The sequence below is a fragment of the Marmota marmota genome, unplaced genomic scaffold (genome assembly GCF_001458135.2).
Source record: "Marmota marmota marmota unplaced genomic scaffold, marMar, whole genome shotgun sequence".
In the NCBI taxonomy this organism is placed as follows: domain Eukaryota; kingdom Metazoa; phylum Chordata; class Mammalia; order Rodentia; family Sciuridae; genus Marmota; species Marmota marmota.
The window spans coordinates 28,008,692-28,023,933 of record NW_025999900.1 but is presented as its reverse complement, the minus strand read 5'-3'; the positions used below and the strand labels follow the sequence as shown (position 1 = coordinate 28,023,933).

At 33.9% G+C, this 15,242-nt stretch overlaps 1 protein-coding gene across 1 annotated transcript in view; it reads right to left on the bottom strand.

Annotated features, from left to right (window-relative positions):
- The window catches only part of Strn3 (striatin 3), an 89,682-nt gene that overhangs the window by 47,290 nt on the left and 27,150 nt on the right, over positions 1-15,242 (bottom strand). Inside the window, exons 2-3 of the mRNA XM_015487589.2 lie at positions 1,803-1,906; positions 1,347-1,420 (exon numbers count right to left, since the gene is read on the bottom strand). Of these exons, the coding sequence (XP_015343075.2) occupies positions 1,347-1,420; positions 1,803-1,906 (178 nt within the window). The remainder of the gene's footprint in view (positions 1-1,346; positions 1,421-1,802; positions 1,907-15,242) is intronic.

The window sequence follows — 15,242 nt, the reverse complement described above, 5'->3', positions numbered from 1 at the left end:
AAAAAAAAAAAAAAAAAAAAAAAAAACTGCTGGGCATGGTGGTACATGCCTGTAATCCCAGGCTGAGGAGGATCACAAGAGTTCAAGGATGGCTTCACCAATTTAGCAAGGCCCAAAGCAACTTAGTAAGGGCCTATCTCAAAATGAAATTTAAAAAGGATTGATGTTGTGGCTCAATAGTTAAGCACCTTTGGGGGGGAAAAAAGAAAGAAAAGAATATCCTGTCCCCCAAGATGTTCTTTTCTTTCTTTCTTTCTTTTTTTTTTTTTAATGAGAAGTTGGGTTCAGTTTGACAAAATCATATATGCAGGGAATTTGATTTACTGCATTTCAGTCCTCATTCCCCACTTTATCCCTCCCCCTATTCTCTTTCCTCTACTGTACTGATCTTCCTTTTACTCCTTTATTTATTTATTTTATTATTATTATTTTAGACTTCTTTATTAGTTTATCAGACTGTGCCTGGTTATCAGTTAGGATAGCGCTGACTGTAAATAAAAGAATAAAGCTCAAACTGGCTTAAACAATAAAGGGTCTATAGCTCTCAACAGAAGCTAAGCTGGCTTTGAGCCAGGCAGGTACCTGTTCTTGTGAAACTTCATTTTACAGATAAAGACAGGGACAGACTACATGGTAGACTTTGCTTTTACATTCCGAGTAATCATATAGCCTTCCTGTCAACCCTACTGCCAGAAGTCTCTCTCTTTCTTTCTTTATTTTTGATTGGTGCTTTCTACATATACATAAAGGTGAAATTCCCTGTGGTATATTTATAGATGCACATAAATTGATTTTTGATAAATTCATTCCTCATTTCTTCCCCTTTCCCATCCTGCTTCCCTCCCTCTCCATCTCCACTGATTTCCCTATATATTTAGGATATTTGCCCCTGCCTTGCAACCCTGCCCCTTATTTTGCTTCCACATATTAGAGAAAACATTAGATCTTTGATTTTCTGAGTCTGGCTTGCTTATTTCACTCAGCATGATTTCTCAATTTCCATCCATAAAAAAAGGCTTTTTAAATAACAACAGAAACATAAGCTCACATACAATGGGGAAAAATTGCCTATAGATAGAAAATGAACACGTTGGTACCTTTTCAGTTCTAACTACTACCAAAATGCATTTACAGTTTCACACAGGTTTTCAATCCACAGAAAACAGAACAAGTAACCTCAGGATTAAGATGTAGATCAAAACTACTGATTTTTATTCTTTTAATATTTTCTCCCAATTTTAGACAATTCACAATAGTCAATCATCAAAGCAAAATGAATGTAAAAAACATGTCTGCTATTTAAAAACAAGCTTAATAAAAAAAGAAATAAGAAGAATTAAGTTTACCTGATTCAAAGGTTGGCATTTTCAAATCACCTTGGTTCAGTTCTGTGCCATACTTTAATTTATGATATTTTGCCCTGAAAATTTAATAATAAATTGGTAAAAGAAAAATTATTTCCTTTTCTACAGGTGACTCTGCTATATATTACTCCAATAACAAAACCTAGTATGAATGTTGTCTTAAAAGTTTATTTCCAAAGAACACTATTTTAAAGATAACAAAAAGTAACAAATACATCCATGTGAAAAAAGATAAATTTTTCCTGGTCTTTAAAAAATATTACTTCAATTTAACTATTTTAATGTTTTTCTTTTTCCTCATATGAATCAAATAAAAATGTCATCTTGTATTTGGGCAAAGCTTAAAACCTTTCAAAAAGCTTTCAAATGTATTCTTCAACAGTATACATGAGAATAATATGTTTACTTTATTTATACAAGGAAGTGAGACACACATACCTTTCTTGTTTTAATGCATACTCTAACATCTTTATTCTTCTTACTAAATCCTTCTTCAAATTCTCTTGACCTTTTCTTTCTCCTTGTAAAAATGCTATCCGTGCCTAAAAAAATAAAAGATGTACTTAAGCATACATGGGGAACTAAAAAAGGGAAAACAAGTGCAAACTTCTACATTCTTACTCATGACACCAAGATTTAAAATTCATCTTTACTTTGTCAGATAACACAATCACCTCAAAAGTAAAGACAACTATAAATTAGTTATTTACTTATATTCTTTTAGGGTTATTATTATTAATATTAATTAATAATAATATTTCATCTTTACACATTCTTCAAAGGAAATCACCTCTTTACCTTCTTCTTGCCCTTTTCACCATATCTGACTCTACACTAAAGAATAATGTTTAAAGAAACTGGCATCATATAGGAATATTCACCATTATGAATATATCACAACAAAACCAACTTTCACAAGGTGTGTTTGTTCATATAAGAAAGATACTTAGCCAAACAATCATTATATTTGTCAAAAAAAATTAAATTTCACTGAACATGGAATCAAAGCAAATGAATTCAGGTAGAAGTTTACTTAACACATAAAGTTAGGATGTATTGATTTCAAGCATCCAAATAAAAGGAAAGGTCTAAAAAGAATGGTAAAGATTCAGAACCCCGTAGTCTAAGATCCTAAAAAAAAAAAAAAAAAAAACCAATAGATTGGCATGATTAGCACTTACTGTCTCTTAAGCTATGGACAAAAGGTAAAATACATGTTTCCAGAAAGATTTTGACAGAACTTTTTTGCTATATAGACGTTTTTACAAAATGAATCACGTTCTTTATGTGACTTCCATTTTCAGGTCTCATAAAGTAATCTATGATTACTAGTAGAAAAAGCTGAAAGAAACTTCTGCTTAAGAAGTAGTTACTGGGGCTGAGGATATAGCTCAGTTGGTAGAATGCTTGCCTCCCATGCACAAGGCCCTGGATTCAATCCCCAGCACCACAAAACAAAACAAAACTATGACTTTGACTTAGTTTGTAATGCCACTTTCAGTCAAGCAGCATTACAAACTAAGTCAAAGTCATAATGTCTTCTGAAAGACTAAAAAAATATTACACTGTAATTAAGTTATACATCCAATTAAAATCTTTTATAGAGTGTTGTGAGAATTTATTTTCTATTTCTAACCATCCATATTTAGAGAATACAGTAAATTAAACAAGCACAAACCATACACAAAAAGCAAGAATCCCAAAATGAGGGAGTTGAAGGTAGATAACAGATGAGAATATAGGACTAGTTAAAGGTGAGAACTTATTAAAATAAAACTTCAAAAGAACATGGTTTAACCAGGATATGTGGGGAGGGGAAGCAGATGAAATAGAAGTCACAAGGGCTATAACTGACCTTATGACCCTTTATCACCAAATATTTAGAAGGTACTTCAACTGAAAATGTAAAGGTTGTAACCAACAGTTATAATAATGATCAAATAAAAGCAGATTTAGCACTCAGTGAAAGATAACTAACAATGGACTTTCCAGTTATTCTTATAGGTTATAACATACCATTAATAGCATCACCTCTGCAAATAAACACTTTAAAAAAGAAAAGCAACCTAAAAAACCATATTACAATGGCATCAAAAAAATAAAAGTGTGGGGCTGGGGTTGTGGCTCAACGTTAGAGTGCTCACCTAGCATTTGAGGCACTGGGTTCGATCCTCAGCACCATATAAAAATAAATAAATAAAGCGATTGTGTCCAACTACAACTAAAAAATATTTTTTTAAAAGTGTACTTAGGAATAACACAAACATGTATGATCTCCACATAGACACTTCGGAAATTTAAAAATAGCAATAAATAGAAGCTAAATGGACTAGCAGACTCATTACTGTAAAACCATCCATTTTCACCCACACTCAAGATTTAATTCCAATCAAATTCTAAATATACACGTGGGGGGTTATAGAACTTGAGTTATAAAATTACGAATTATAAACTTCACAAAGAATTCCAATTGCCAAAAACAGCCACGATTATAAAAACTAAGGTGGTAAACCTTACTCCACCAGATACTAAGATGTATTATAAAATCTACAGAAATTAAGATAATAATTGATATATGGATAGAAAAACATACGAGAGAGAAAACCCAGAAACCAAGTATAGAAGGTCACATGATTCTCAATTATGACAGAGCAGAATGGTCACTTTAAACAGTGCTTACAGAGTACCCTCTGAGGAAAAACTTAAAATGTACTTCTATATAGTATAGTAGAAGGATTACAGATGTAAATGTGAAGGCAAAACAATAATGCTTTTAGGATATACATACATTTCATGATCTAACATTGAGATTGCTTGACCAAGATAAAAACATCAACCATAGAAGAATGAACTTCAAATTCATTACAAAACACACACACACACACACGCACACACACACACACAACCTTCTTTTAAAGATAAAGCAGTGACTAGTAACCTACTTAAAAATTTATTCTGGATAATCCTAGAACTGAAAATGTTAACATTTTTAAAATGCCATACAATATCATACAAAGAAAAAGAGGCAATATAGATCCTATGTGGCCCATAAAGCCTAATATATTCCTATAAAAGCCTACCAACTTTCAATCAAAAAAGGTCGTAAGAGACCAAAATATATTAATACAATATATGATGTCCAATATATAAAGAAAGAAAATTTCACAACAATAAACATTTACACACAAGTAATAACATACAACAAAAACACCATACTGTTAGGCTAGAGTTTAAAGACACCAAGATGAAAGACACAAAATATAAGAAAGAAGCAGCTGGGGCTCAAGGGAGGGAGCAGAGTCCAGTCGCTGGTTACAATAAACCACGACAACTTCCGCCACAGGTTGCAATTTTAAAATTACCAATGGGGATACAGTAGGCAGGATTCTAATTAGGTTTTCTGAAGTAACCAATGGGGGTAAAATTGGAAAATATTCTAATCAGGGATCATAAGGTAACCAATGAGAACAAATAGGGGAAGATCATCTTCTATCAGGTCAGTAAAGGGAAGAGATTGCTCCACAGTTTCGCATATAAGGCCCCTCATTTCCAGGCGTTGGGTCCTTGAGCATCTCTTCACTGGGCCAATCCATTCTGAGTGCTATATTCACTTTCAATAAATCTATGTTTCGCTATTACTTCTGTGTGTCTTCCTCAAATTCTTTGTTCAGGACACCAAGAACCTGGACTTCAACCGGACAGCCCAATGGTAACAGTATTTCATGGCATAATCATTGTCACCATATTAACATATATTCATGAATATTTGGGACACCTAATCTTGCATTAAGGGCAGTTTAGTAATAAATTATTTTTAGGTAATACAGGCACAGTTCTCTCTCTCTCTCTCTCTCTCTCTCTCTCTCTAACAAAGGGCTTCCCATAATGGTCACATCCCACTTTTTGGGGGGTGGGCCTGCGATGATTCGGTAATAAAATGTGGCATATGAAGGAAAAAAAGACAGAACTGGAGACAGAAACAGTAACAGCTGGATGCCTCAATGTCCCACTCAGAATAATGGACAGGACAACCAAAAAGTAAAGAAATAAGAGTATTTGAACAATACAATTGATCAACTAATTCTAACACACATATGAAGAACACTTACCCAACAAAAGAATATGCATTCTTCTCAAGTGCACCTGGGACATTCTCCAGGATATATTAAACAACAAATTAAATCTCAATAGCTTTTAACCAGATGTGGTGGTACACATGCTAATCCTAGAGACTCAGAGAGACAGAAGGATTGCTAGGAGGCCAGCCTCAGCAATTTAGCCAGATTCTGGGACTGGGGATGTAGCTCAGTGGTTAAGTGCCTCTGAACTCAATTCTCAGTACCAACACACACACATACACCAAAAAAAAAAAAAAAAGAAAGAAAAAAAAGAAAAAGCTCAATAGCTTTTAAAAGATACCCAAGTATTTTTTCCAACCATAACAAAACAAAGTTAGAAATTAATAACAAAGAAAACAAGAAATTCACAAATTTGTGGAAATTAAAATAACAGATCAAAGAAGAATTCTTAACTGAAGTTAGGGAGCAGATGAATGAAAACAGAAACATACCAAAACTTACGGAATGCAACAAAAATACAATTAAAGTGGAAATTTATAGCTATAAATGTTTATATTAAAAAACAGAGCTCAGGCGCTAGTTTAGCCTGCGTCAGGCACTAAGTTTGATCCTCAGGGCTGGGGATGTGGCTCAAGCGGTAGTACGCTCGCCAGGCATGCAGGCGGCCCAGGTTCGATCCCCAGCACCACATACAAAGATGTTGTGTCTGCTGAAAACTAAAAAAATAAATAAATAAATAAATAGATAGATAGATATTAAAAAAAAAAAAAAGTTCGATCCTCAGCATCACATAAAAATAAAATAAAGATATTGTGTCCACCTATAACTAAAAAGTAAAAAAAAAAAAACAAAAAAACAAAAACAAACCAGAGCTCAAGAGGCTGAGGCAGGAGGATCAGGAGTTCAAAACCAGCCTCAACAATCTAAGCAACTCAATGAGGCCCTATCTCTAAATACAAAAAGGGCTGAGGGTTCGGCTCAGTGGTTAAGTGCCCCATACCAAACACACACACACACACACACACACAATAAATAAATAAATAAATAAATAAATAAATAAATAATAAACAGAGCTTAAATTAACCTAACTTCACTATTTAAAGAGCTAGAAGAACAAACTTAAAGTTAGCAGAAGGAGGGAACTAAAAGATCAGAGGATAAATAAATGAAAGAGATTAGAAAAATCAAAAAAGGACTAACAAAATAGATAAACCTTTATCTAGACTAAGAAAAAACACGAAAGATTTTTAAGTTACTAAAATGAGAAATGGAAGGAAACATTACTATCAATTCTACACAAATAAAAAAATTATGAGAGAGTCTATTAACACTTGTACACTAACAAACTAGATAACACAAATGAAATGAACTAATTCTTAGAAATCCAAAACCTACCAAGACAGAGTCACTAGGCAATAAAAATACACTTTTAACTATAAGGGTACTGAGTCAATAATCAAAATTTCAGTTGATAATTCAGAGGAACTTTTTCTTTTTTTGCTGATTTTCTCTTTCTTTGAATGCAGGTAAAGGTGCTCACTGGGAACTATCTTATATAATACCCAAACTTATTCAATAATCAGCACATGATTATCACATGAGAATTACTTGGTATTTACTGACATTTTGACAGCAGATTATTTTTAATTGAAAGACCACTAGATGTCACCAGTGCAAAACTTATAACATTGATTTAACTGGTTATCATCCTAAACCTGATTCACAACTAGGGTAGTTTTCACTTCTAAAATAACAGAATCTTGACTAAAACGAGAAATTAAATTACTAAATTTGTTCTATTGCAAATTTTTTCTTATGTTAAATTATTTAATTGGCAGGTGCAGTGACACATGCCTGTAATCCCAGTGACACAGGAGGCTGAAGCAAGAGGCTCATAAATTCAAGGTCAGCCTCAAAAACTTAGTGAGGCCCTGACTCAAAATAAAAATATAAAAAGGTCTAGAGAGGTAGCTCACAGTGGTAAAGCACCTCTGGGTTTAATTGGGGGGGGGGGAGCTAATAATGAATACAAATGATTTTAGTTTTTTTTATTTAATGATTTTTAGAACACTTCAGCAGTTATTAAAAAACTGAGAAAAACTAGGAACTGCAACACCATTAAGGAGCAAACTTTAACATCCAAGGACTTAAAAAAGAAACCTCAGACAAACACGGAGACTGAAGCAGGAAGATGGCAAATTTGAGGCCAGCCTGAGCAATTTAAGGAGGCCCTAAGTAACTGAGCAAAATCCTGTTTCAAAATAAAAGATAAAGAGGACTGGGGGTATATCTCAGTGGTATGTAGCCCCTGGTTTACTTCCCAGTAACCCCCTCAAAAAAATAAACTTTCAAAATAATTTAGGTTTGGAAGCAACTTGAAGATAAATTCAGCTTGTAGCAATTAGTATAATTTATAATACATATTATTTATATATAATTGTATATATTAATTTATAAATATCCTAATTTATTGATGTAAACAATTTCAAGGAAGGGACTGACCCCAGTCATTGTGGCTCAGTGGTAGAGTGCTTGCCTCCCACGTGTGAGATCGTGGGTTTGATCCTCAGCACCACATATAAACAAACAAATAAAATAAAGGTATTGTGTCCATCTATAATTAAAAAATATTTTTAAAAAATAATTCCAAGGAAAAAAGAAATATTAATAAATACTGAGTATCCAGAAGCAAATATAACACCTTATTTTTATCTTTTCTATTTATAACACAGCCTGAAGCAAGGTGATAAATTATCAAAATACTACCACCACTGTTCTAACCATCTTTTAAAATCCAAATATTATTTTACATAGAAATAATTGGTTTAAAGCACAATGGATTTTCAACTTTTAATTGGCAACTCGTAAGCCTGTTTCCCATTAATATAAGAAGTACACCCCTTTCAAGGTATGAAACAAGCCTTTTTTGGGGTTCCAGGGATTCAAACCCAGGGGTATTTAATCACTGAACCACATCCCCAGCCCATTAATATATTTTATTTAGAGACAAGATCTCCCTAAGTTGCTTTGGGCCCCGCTAAGTTGCTGAAGCTGGCTTTTAACTTGTGATCCTCCTGCCCTAGCCTATGAATTGCTGGGATTAAACAAGCCATTTTAATAGTATTCTCTAAAAACACATTGCCTGACATCTTGACCAAACCTTTTTTTTTTTTTTTTTTAACATTTATTTTTTAGGTGTAGATGGACACAACACAGTGCCTTTATTTTTATGTGGTGCTGAGGATGGAACCCGGGTCCCGCCCGAGCTAAGCAAGCACTCTACTGCTGAGCCACAATCCCAGCCCCATCTTGACCATCTTTGAAATGTTATAAACATCACATAAAGAAGTTCAACCCGGTCTAAGCACCAATTTGGAATCTGAAGAAGAATAACAGAATTATACACACCTTGAGGTGCATAGAGCCACTTCCCCTCAGAATTTTATTCTTAAAACATTCTATCAGCTAAGAGTTTCCCAACTCTCTCGATAATTATTCTACACAGATATTCATAATTCACTTCCCTCCTCATCTAACCACTCTATTCTGCTAAGAATAAATGGATTGCATTACTATAACTTATTTATGTACCTTGGAAAAGAGAATAAAATGTTTAAGAATATATAAGATTAGAATTTTTAAAAAATACTTTCATCATCATTTGCTCTGTTTTTATTACTGAAAAGACTGGGTGAAGTTAGTGACAAGAGAATGCTGACTAAATCAAGATTATTATCATAAAGTAACAACTGTTCTTACATACTTTATGATCAGAGAAGAAAAAATGTCCTTGCTTAAGGGCAGACTTATGTTAAGATGCTGTTTCCTAAAACAAGAGATATTTAAAATTTCATAAGTTACAAATAAGTCATTTTCTATCAAGTTTTCAAAAAATAACAGCTTTGATTCATTTATCAATGTCTTAAACTCAAAATATAATTACTAATCAATAACTAAGGCAATTAAATGGATTAGATAAGCTACTTAAATTACTATAAATCTTTATATACTATTAGTACGAGAAAAATAAAAGTATTAATAGTATGATTTTTCCCTAATACAGGACACATTCCTTCACTAAAGCCCATGTGGCCAGATGTATTCCAGAAAGTTACTAGAGCCACATGTAGTATTACATATAGTAACACATATAGTATTACAAAACACCCCATTTAATGCCAACTGGGGCAGAACACAAACATATTTGTATTTCTCCAAAAAAGTCTTGAGTTTTTGTGAAGTGTAATAAATAAAAAATATAGCCAGATGTGGAGGCACACACCTGTAATACCAGCAGCTTAGGAGGCTGGGGTAGGATGATTGTGAGTTCAAAACCAGTCTCAGCAATTAAGTATAGCCCTAAATAACTCCATGAGATCCTGTCTCTAAATAAAATATATAAAAGGGCTCAGTGGTTAAGCACCCCTGGATTTAATCCCTGGTTGGGGGCGGGCAGGATTGTGTAAGGTTTCTCCACCAAATGCTTAACAAAATCATTTACTTTTCTGAATGTTTTGAATTTCAGAATTGTAAGTAAAGAGGAGGAAGAGTAATAACCATGTGTCAAACACATAAGTGTTTACATTTTACAATGGTGCTATGAGTTGGTATTGTTCTCCCCTCTTAACAAAAAATGTCAAACGAAGTACAAAGATAAAGTAACATGCCCAATATCACAAAACAAATAGTGGAGGCACTGATCTGAATCCAGGCAATCTTATTCCACAGTGCACTCTACTACTTACCAAACTATAAAGATGCTCTACAGAAAAGGAGAGAAAATTAGCTAGAGAAATTAAGGGCAGATATATTAGGACTGACAATCTCACAATGTTAACACAGTTCTCCTTACACCTTAAACTGACACCATTAACTTCACCTATGAGTTAGTATTCTTAACTTAGACTCTAGGCAGCCTGACAAAACTATATGAATAACAAGCAAGGTGAAAAACATCTGCCAGCCCAGTTTCACACCAAGAAATTTGGAATATTAAACCAAATCAATGGTCCCTATATTGTCATTTGTTAAGTTAGACAAATGCTATCAGAATATAAGTACCATGCAAGTATGAATTTTTTTTGTTTGTTCACTGATACATTCCTAGCATCCAAAACAATGACTGGCATTTGTTAAAAAAACAACAACAACAAAAAAAAAAACTCAATACATTTCAGTTTGCTGAATAAATAAGTCGTAAGTACACAGCTCTCTGTTTCCTCAAATATAAATTAAGGGAATGACCATGTGTGTACAATATCTTATAGAAATTCAAACCCAGAAGTACTGATTTCATCTATGGTAAATAGTATGCATCACTTTAAGGCAAAGATTTTGCTACTTCAGTACATTGGTAAGTATTAATAAAATCTTTAAGGTATCTAAAAAACTGAACATAAATAAGACAAAGTCTTAAATCTGGGGCTAGGGTTGTGGCTCGGTGATAGAGCACTTGCCTAGCACACGTGAGGCACTAGGTTCAATTTTCAGCACCACATTAAAAAAATAATAAAGGTATTGTGTCCATCTACAACTACAAAAATACTTTCAAAAATCTTAAATTTAGGTATTTATACTCATTTATTACGATACTACTATATTCAATCAGTGTATAGTTTAAAACCTAAAATTTTAAAGTTTCCAAGGTAAAAAACCTAAACACAATCTCTATAATATATTTAGTCTTAAGTCAATGAAGAAAACAATAAATGTTCTTTGGAAACTCCCTTTAACAGCTCATAGAGATAATTTATCAATTAAGCTTCTGTAAAACAAGATATCTGCCACCACAACCACAGTACTATAAGATACCCTGGGCTTTAATTCCCTAGAATTCCATGACATCTTCCCATAAGAACAGCTTATAAAAAATGTTTAAAATGTATTTTTTTTCTGAAAATTCTTGATGAGGGTTAAAACTTGGCTGTTAATATGTCACTTAATTTTCTTTCTGAGAATAATGGTATTTAAATATCCCAGAATAATTATTCATGCTACTTATTATTAGTGTATAAAACCACTCAAAAGTGTGACATGTATAGAAGTAATAGACACTGATTTGAATAGATGAGAACTGGGCATACAGAAATTCCTAGGGTACAGGTTTCTTTTTATTCAAATTCTAAATATAATTCAGGAAAATTATTATTTATTATTTATTATTTTTAAATAATCAAAATGTTTGATCTCTAGTGCTGGCTGTGCACAGTTTCACACACACTTTTTATTATGGGAAAATATATCACTAAGGAAAACTTTCTTTCATATCCTCACATAAACATGTATAATGATGGGGGCTGGGGTTGTGGCTCAGTGGTAGAATGCTCGCCTAGCATGCACAAGGCACTGGGTTCAATCCTCAGCACCACATAAATGTAAAATAAAGATATTGTGTCCACCTAAAAAAACTTAAATATGAAAAAAAACTTATAATGATGATCCATTTTTTTTGAGAGAGAGGGAGGGAGGGCAGAGAGAGAATTTTTTTAATATTTATTTTTCAGTTTTCAGTGGACACATCTTTATTTTATGTGGTGCTGAGGATCGAACTCAGCGCCCCGCACATGACAGGCGAGCTCGATACCACTTGAGCCACATCCCCAGCCCAATGATCCATTTTTTGACTTATGATTGTTCATCATCTTACCACAGGACACAATAACTGTATGAAATTTAACAATTATCCCACAAAACCATCAGTTCAAATGTCTCCTAGAGAAAAACTGGTTCCTTTTGAAGCCAGATTTAAAATTAGGTAGTCAGTGTAGTTAGGTAAATCGGGTCTAATATGGAGTGAGATCTAAAATGGAGGCCATGAGAATGAATTCCCGGAAAAGTTGAGCAACTCTTGAAATGTTAATGAAGTCCAGGAAACAGCCCTTAACAGATTTAAAGATAGCCTATCCCAAAGAAGTGTTAATGAACAGCAAACTTGAAGATGCTGCCTCTGAAGTCCTTCCTGCCCAGATTACTTCTTTGGCCCATCTGTGTCCCACCCCTCGGGCCTTCCCAACTACATTCCATCACCGAAAACTATAAAATGGAGAGACATCCGCACTTCCACGGATTCCATCTCTTGGGTCCCTTTCTTTCTCCGGGAGAAGTCTTTTCTGGTGTCCTTTAATAAACTTCTAATTTTCCACTCTGACCTTGCCTCGTGCTTCTCTGGTGTTATTCTTCAACACTGGGGAAGCAAGGACTCTTCACCGGTCAAAAGTGGTAACACTTTCACACTAATATCCTTTGGCATTTATATTCTTGGCCATTTTCTCCCTGTACAAATTCTACCTATTCTTAGAGACTTATTCAAAGGCTTATTTCATTAAGGCTCACCAGGAAATGAATTCCCCTCCCCCAGCTCTCTTCTTATTCTCAGTCCTAAACATTCTCCCTCTCAGGAATTCTAAGCTGTAACCACCACCACATGGGAAACCTAGAAAAAGAAAGAATGATATTTCTATGAGAAGAGTAAAGGAATAAAAGTTCCCTCTTCTTTATCTTCCTTTTAAAATACATGCTCAAAGATCCATCGGATAAATACATCTGAGGGATCCCTGTGCTTCTAAAATGCTAACAGTAACCATGGCTGGTCCAAGGGAAGAAGATAACATTGGCCACTTCTAAACAGCTCCACAATGGAAAGAAAAGTCAGTAGAACGTACATTTTTATCATTTTTATTTTTATTATCTAGCTCACTCACTAGGATAAGAAAAACAGGAAGAAATGGTCCACCTTTTGCTTAGAAATGAAGTACAACTGGCTGAAACACCTTTAACAACAAAACTATTTCTCAGGAAACTAAATATTGAGAGAGTACTTAGGCAGTAACTCGATACGCTTGCAAATAAACTTAACCTAAAAATAAATCTTTTACCTGATTATCACCATTTCTTTTACTTTCCATACTATGCAGGTTTCTTGAAACTTCATTCTATCTTGTACAGTGTTACCCTAGCATTTTGCAAATGAATTTTTCATTCTGCATATTGCAGGTATATCAACTAAATAATCACTGAATAGATTATTTCCTAGACTTAGGGAAACATTAATCTATAATGAATCATAGGTTTTTGTTTATTTCCTAGACTTAGGGAAACATTAAACAAAAACTTATGATTCATTCTGGATTATGCTTATTTTAACTTAAAATAACACCACTTCTAGACTAAAGGAAATAATTAATTTTTTCAAACAATGAGCTATGCTAATTAGCTTTAATTTATTAACACAAGTTTAAACTCTCAAATCAAAGGGAGGGAAAAAAAATTTTGAGCTCCCTCCCTTTTGGTGTTGGTGCAAGGGACTGAACCCAGGACAGCAAACACCTTACCAATGAGTCACACCTCCAGCTCCCATCTCCCTTCCACCCCAATTTTAATTATCTCTGTAATTGTTCAAGTACATAAAGCAAAAGTTTCATTCTTTTTTTTTTTTTTACTTCGGCATTTCCACTTATTTCAATGTACAGAATAGTCAAAAAGTGTACTGAGGCTCCAGTTTACCAACAAACCTCCTTTCTTCCACTTCAACATTTGCACCACATCATCTTCTGCAGTACAATAGGGTATACAATCTTTCAAACACACACTAGTACAGTATAAGGTTTAAGACTCAGATGGTATAGAGAACAATAAAACCCCCAAAGGAAGAGGAAGAGTAATAGAGAGGCATGGCAAAAAGAAAGAAAAAATAAAAAATACAATGCAAGGTGAGGCTAGTCAATCAGAACCAAGCCATGAAGGAACCTGACAATTATATATTGGGGGGTGCTATGGAAGATTAAGTAAAACAGTGAAATAATTAAGATTTGCATTCCAAAGATTATTCTAGCTACTTACAGTGATTCTCCCACAGAATTTTTTAAAATAATTTTTTAGTTGTAGATGGACACACTACTTCTATTTATTTATTTATTTTTATGTGTTGCTGAGGGTCGAACCTAGTGACTCATTCGTGCAAGATAAGCACTCTGCACTGAACCATACTCCCAGCCCTCCCACAGAATTTTCTACCCAGCCAAATGTAATTTTTTTCTCACTTATTGTAGTGCTTTCTTCAAAATTCTTTGTACATTAAACCAAGTTTTAAATTTTCCCACTGGATTGTGAGTCCTGAAGCTACACCTTTCACAATTCTAAATTCAATAAATGCTTGTAATACTGAATAAGATTAAGCAGATTTGACTTTTTTTCCCCCAGATTTGACATTAAAAAAAAAAAAAAAAAAACTATGTCCAAGATGCTGTGACAAAAACAGCACTTTGGATTGGCTGCAGGGGCACACATTTGTAATCCCAGTGACTCAGGAGATTGAGACAGGAAATTGCAAATTGGAGGCCAGCCTTTTCAAGACCCTGTCTCTGGCTGGGGATGTGGCTCAGTGGTTAATCCCCAGCACAAAGAAAGAAAATAAGACAAGACTCCCTAAAACTGCCACAGGGATTCCATTTATGGACAATACTGGAAAAGGAAGGAATTGGGATATATATAATTAAGATAATTGTGATTTAGATTATTGCTTAATAACATAAGAGAGATGATTCAATCAAATCATTCATTAGCTTTTTCAGGGCTAGGTTAGCAGTATTCCTGGATTCTACAGTCAACTTGATTTTAACTAGATTAAGCCTGAAGTCTCAGTATATATTTGGGGGTGCTATGGAAGATGCAGAAGTGATGCAGAATAGGGCAATATTAAGAGAAAACCTCTTTCTCCCCAATTAGATTTTAGTAGATACCTGATTAAAACAATTTGTTTCCAATTTGTTATTACTTAGAATTCCCTGCACATATGAGAAAT